The sequence below is a fragment of the Monopterus albus genome, unplaced genomic scaffold, assembly GCF_001952655.1.
Source record: "Monopterus albus unplaced genomic scaffold, M_albus_1.0 scaffold50.1, whole genome shotgun sequence".
NCBI classification, from domain to species: Eukaryota; Metazoa; Chordata; class Actinopteri; order Synbranchiformes; family Synbranchidae; genus Monopterus; species Monopterus albus.
Window position 1 is genome coordinate 1957920 of NW_018127930.1, and position 6037 is coordinate 1963956.

Sequence of the window (6037 nt, forward strand, 5' to 3'; positions counted from 1 at the left end):
TTTCTCAGGTGTTCAAATACTTATGTTCAGCAGTGCAAGACAAATAAAATCTTTAAAAATCATACAATGTGATTTCCTGATTTTTTTTTTTTTAATTCTGTCTCTCAGAGTGGGAATGTACCTACAATGTGAATTTCAGACCCCTCCATGATTTCTAAGTGGGAGAACTTGCAAAATCACAGGGTGTTCAAATACTTCTGTTCCTCACTGTATATATCTGCCATCAGCCTTCTCGGTCTATAAATATTGGCATCAGCCACTGAAAAGCCCCATATTGATTGACCACCAGTATTACAGACATGTAGCCAAATGGTTAAGTTAGAAATTCAGATGCATTATTAACCTTGCTGGATTCCTTAAACCGCCTGCAGGAGAAAATGAAGGGCAAGAACAAGTTGGTGCCTCGTCTGCTGGGTATCACCAAGGAGTGTGTGATGAGGGTGGACGAGAAGACCAAGGAGGTGATCCAGGAGTGGAACCTGACCAACATCAAACGCTGGGCTGCCTCACCCAAGAGCTTCACCCTGGTGAGTTCTCTGTGGAAACACAGGTTGTCTCTGAGCCCAAGGGAAGATTAACTGTGTCAGTTTTCTTTCAAATCTTCGCTGATCATAACAAAGTTTGTGTAGCCTGATAAATGAAGTGATACGAGAAGCTGAACAGAGTTTCCCTTATAGCATGTCTGAACTTAGCCTTGATGCTTCCCCTTCATCTCAATACAGCATCTCTAGCTGTGTTGAGACACGATGCTCTGTGATTGCATATGTGCATATGATCCTTGTCCTAAATTAACCTGAGTTGCTCAACATGTGTGGTCATGCAGATGCCTAGAAGAGCAAATACCAGTTTAAAATGCTTGCTGTGTTCAGCTTTCATGTGGACTTTTTGGCACAGTCCTAAATGGTTTCAAATCCTACTGTATGTATGTGTTAGTGCTCATCTTGAATCTCTTTGACTGAAGAATAAAAACCAAGTCAGAAATCTGTGTAGCTAGGAGACATAAATGGTAACAGCTACTGTGCAGCAAGACACTCGTGAAATGTGTCAAGGATGAAAGGATGTGAGCTAAAATAAGACTGCCCAGGTTGAAAGTTGCCTCTCGGCCAGGCTGCTGTCAGCCCACATCCCTCCAAAATATCAGCTAGACTGACACCCGGGACGATGTTGGTCATGGGCAGCATCTTAAGCCCTAGCTAAGGGTGTTAATCTTTTCATCTGAGGTTGTTTTGTGTTTTGCATTCAGGACTTTGGAGACTACCAGGATGGTTACTACTCTGTGCAGACCACTGAGGGAGAGCAGATAGCTCAGCTTATTGCTGGTTATATCGACATCATCCTCAAGAAGGTAACCGTCAGCGTTAACATGAGGCCATCATTATACAGTACGGTGATAAAATTGATCAGTTTACTAACTAGATTTTTTTTCCTGTCATGGGTGTCATCAGTTTCTCTTCTTCAATCCCCCAGTGGAGAGAGAACAAGAAGTTTATCTAAGGGTTGCTTATTATAGAAGGACAGACAAACAGCTTTTTTGCTACATTTTAATTTCCTTATAAAAAGTGACTATCTGCTTTGCTTACATGTGTTTATTGGCCACTGTCCCTAAAAAATATGCATTGTGTTTTAACAGACAAAACCTACACAGTGTCAGTGGTTGCTGGCCAACCCTTCAGTATTATCCACTGACATCATTATTGTTTTTCCTCAGAAAAAGAGCAAAGACCACTTTGGCCTGGAGGGAGATGAAGAGTCAACCATGCTGGAAGACTCTGTGTCACCCAAAAAGTAAGTTTGTGTTACTGATACAGCATGCTATGACAGTTTATTGGGATCTTTCAGTGGTTAGCGGGGAAACCCCTGAATTTATTATTTAAATAACTTGTCTTTATGTTTTTTTTTTTTTTTTGTTTTTGTCTGTCATCACTCCAGGTCCACAGTACTGCAGCAGCAGTTCAACAAGGTGGGCAAGGTGGAGACGGGCTCAGTGGCCCTGCCAGCCATCATGCGCTCAGGAGCTGGAGGGCCGGAGAGCTTTCAGATGGGCTCCATGCCACAGGCCAAGCAACACATCACCAGTGGACAAATGCATAGAGGACACATGCCTCCACTGGTAAAACAAAGACAATATTTTTTTGTTTGTTTGTTTTTAGCACAGATTTCACAAAATATATTTACTGCACCAGATGTAGTTAAAAGCTAAATTTCTTCTGTGATTCCTGGGCGGTTGCTGGCAAACATTCTTTACATTCTGTATAGATGAGCATTGGGTCCGAATGGGAAAGATGGTTTTAGGATAAAGACAGATTTTTGAGGGGAAGTTTTTTTTTTTTATTTCTTTATGGAAATTCTGAAGATAAAGTCACAAATTACAGTAAATAATTCACTTTTCAGAATAATGAGCTCAGAACTAATCATTTTGAGTCAAATGTGCCACACTGTTAAACTGATTGACATGCTCCTTCGTCACTTCATTCCAAGTTCAAAAATATTTAAGATGGAGTGGTAGAATTGTTTTTGAGAATACCAAAATTATTTAGAAATGGTATCAACTATAACACAGTAGGTCATATTAGTGATAGTACTTTTGTGTTTCCACAGACTTCAGCACAACAAGCACTGACTGGAACCATCAACTCCAGTATGCAGGCTGTCCAGGCGGCCCAGGCCTCTCTGGATGACTTTGATACGCTGCCCCCACTGGGAACAGATGCTGTGAGACCGAGCTCCTTTTTTCTGAATCCAAGTGGAGTGATTTCAGTGATGTCATTGATATGAATACCGAGCAGTCCATTCTACATCTTTGTGACCAGAGGATTTCTTTTTCCTTGTTCTTTGTTTAAGGCATCCCAAGCATGGCGCAAAAACAAGATGGATGAGTCCAAACATGAGATCCATTCACAGGTGGATGCCATCACAGCAGGCACTGCCTCCATGGTCAACCTCACTGCAGGTAAAAACACTGCAGCATCTACAGTACCTTTTAAATTGTATATATTGTGTGTGTGTGTGTGTGTGTGTGTGGACGTGTTTTTCCTGCTATGTGGGGACTTCTTCCTGACTCCATACCAACTCATGAGGACCCATTTCACGGTGGGGACCTAAATTGAGGTCCCCATGGGCAAGAAATTGAATTTTAGGGTGGCAACATGGTTTAGGGTTAGGATGAGGTTAGGGTTAGGGTTGTGGTTCTGGTTAAGGTTAGGGTTAGTCTACAGGAAATGAATTGTAAGTCAATGTAAAGTCCCCATGGACTACGAAACATAAACTCTGTGTGTGTGTATATATACACACAAGTTTAAGCTTCTCCCATTATTTAACCACAGCGCATGTTGTTACTGTGTGTTTGATGTGTACCAGCTTGCACTGCAAACGATTCCTCTTATCTATAATTCCTCAGTGTTAGGAATTCATACACTTGCCTATCTGTCCGTCGTCAGGTGACCCAGCAGAGACGGACTACACAGCAGTGGGCTGTGCTGTTACTACAATCTCCTCTAACCTGACGGAAATGTCAAAGGGTGTTAAACTGTTGGCAGCGCTGATGGAGGATGCAGGAGGAAATGGTCAGCAGCTGCTGGGAGCTGCCAAAAACCTGGCCTGTGCTGTATCTGACATGCTAAAGACTGCTCAGCCTACAAGCACAGAGGTACACAGACAAGCTACAGGCACATGGAGCTATGTCACGGTTTTCAAAAGTCCTCTTAGTTGTTTGAGTTTGTGTCTATAATATGTTTTGGTTGCAGCCTCGTCAAAACCTGCTGCAGGCTGCCGGAAATGTGGGCCAGGCCAGTGGAGAACTGCTGTCTCACATAGGAGAGGCAGATACTGATCCACAGTTCCAGGTGTGTGCACCTTCACTTTGATTAATGCACTGGTACTTTTATTGTTTTACTATCTTTTGGGTGGTACTTCATTCTTGCTCTGAAGCACCTTCATTGGAAATACTGTGGTTCATACGGTAATGGAAAAAATGTGTAAGTATTCCTGATCAGTGAGACCTTTAAAAACGTAAACATAATGTCACATACCATATATAATAAAGGCAAAAATGCCCAAAACCCTTCTTAAAAAAACCCATTACATTCAATTTGAACTGGCTTTTGAGGTGCCATGTTTGGCCTCACAGGGATTCAGTAAATGAACCTTAAAAAAAACAACTTCCTGTCCGTGTCCTTAATGCCTGAGGATTTTTCCTCCAGAAATAAGCTCAGTCAGTGCTCAACCCCAAAAGAATGAGTGAAAGAATACTGAAAGTTAATAGAAGAAAATATGTTGGGACTAGTGTCTTTTGTCATTTTATAAAATTCCTGTGTTCCCTCTGTTTCTGTCTGCATTTGACAGTTTCTAGGTAAAGGATCTTTCAGGGGTGCCAGATGGAGAGTCCCCTCTTATTGTCAAATGCTGGTAACAAATGTGTCCTTAAGACAAATGATTCATTCATAAAAAAATAAAGGGCCAATCAGAATAATCTCTTAGTCAACAAGGTATAGTAGTAATAATTAATCTAGTCTAAAAATCACAGTTCCGTCTGTCAATCATGATTTGGTCCAGTAGTAACAGTAACAGCTAAGGCTGTAGCTGTGGGTGTCTTTACTGTAATGAATCTGATCAGTAATCAGTCCCACAGCTTTTCAGTCCAGTGGGAAGGTGTGTCCAAACCTTTAACTGGCAGTGATGTTCTCAAGTTCAAGGATAAGTTCAGATGTCTAGAAATGTATTTTAATTCAATGATCACATGCCCATTTGCACTTAGAGTTAATCATTGCTGTAAATTCCTCTTCTCTAAACTGACCGAGAAGTCAACATCCCTAACCCTAAGTTGATATGAGGCTGTGTTCTGGTTTTCACAGAACAAAGCCTGGAGATTTTGTCCAAACCCCTTTTTTTTGCTGTGAAGTTGAAGGATCTGCATAGCGTTAACATGCTAGTGTGTTGAAATGCGCTTAAAAACCTAACCCTGGCCAATAACTTAAAGCAACACCAATGCAGAACCTTTCACTTTTGACTGGGATCATTTCTGAATAGAGAAAACCTAATCAAGTATTGATTTCAGATTTTAATTATGAATTCTGTATAATTTCTAAATCTGTATAATTTGAAGCATTCCACTTTTTATTCATTAACAACTGTTCCTCATTCACCCATGAGCAGTGAGTGATCAGTGCTAGGTAATGCTTACTGTTGTGCATGGTTGTCATTGGCAGGACATGCTGATGCAGCTGGCTAAGGCTGTGGCTAACGCTGCAGCGGCTCTGGTGCTTAAAGCCAAAAATGTGGCCCAGAAGACCGAGGACTCAGCCCAGCAGAACCGTGTCATTGCTGCAGCCACTCAGTGTGCTCTGTCCACATCCCAGCTGGTGGCCTGCACCAGGGTCAGTGATCATAGCAGTCACCATCTGAAAGCGAATACCATTAAAAAGACTTTACTGTTGTATGTAAATGCAACCTAAGCTCTTTTTATTCTTGTTCTCCCACCTACACTGTTTTATTCCTCATCAAGGTGGTGGCTCCCACCATCAGCTCCCCAGTGTGCCAGGAGCAGCTGATCGAGGCAGGCAAGCTGGTGGCCAAATCAGTAGAAGGCTGTGTAGAGGCGTCACAGGGGGCCACCAGTGACGAGGCCCTCCTGAAACAGGTGGGCGTGGCTGCCACAGGCGTCACTCAGGCCCTCAACGAGCTGCTGCAACACATTAAACAGTATGCCAGTGGAGGCCACCCTATCGGGCGTCATGGAGAAGCAACAGACCGCATTCTGGACGTTACAGAAAACATCTTCAGTTCAATGGGAGATGCTGGTAGGAGAAGGGAGCTAGCATGGTGACCACAGGGCTCATGCAGATCTCAGGGTTTTGATTTGATTTGATTTATTCTTTCAAACATGTAAAGACAGTTGATATGTCAACACACATAATTTTACACATATCCAACAAATGCTAATCCAATATCAATTTGCTTATACCTAGTACATGCTTGAATGGAGTAGGAAGAAGTCAGACTTATCCAGTCCTACCCCATGACATCATCTTACCATCATTGG

General features: G+C 42.3%; 1 protein-coding gene across 1 annotated transcript in view; it reads left to right on the forward strand.

Annotated features, from left to right (window-relative positions):
- tln1 (talin 1) overlaps positions 1-6037 on the forward strand; it is a 78130-nt gene that overhangs the window by 32569 nt on the left and 39524 nt on the right. Inside the window, 10 exon segments of the mRNA XM_020600998.1 lie at positions 372-527; positions 1244-1345; positions 1709-1785; positions 1930-2110; positions 2599-2712; positions 2842-2950; positions 3438-3646; positions 3744-3842; positions 5205-5372; positions 5501-5795. Of these exon segments, the coding sequence (XP_020456654.1) occupies positions 372-527; positions 1244-1345; positions 1709-1785; positions 1930-2110; positions 2599-2712; positions 2842-2950; positions 3438-3646; positions 3744-3842; positions 5205-5372; positions 5501-5795 (1510 nt within the window).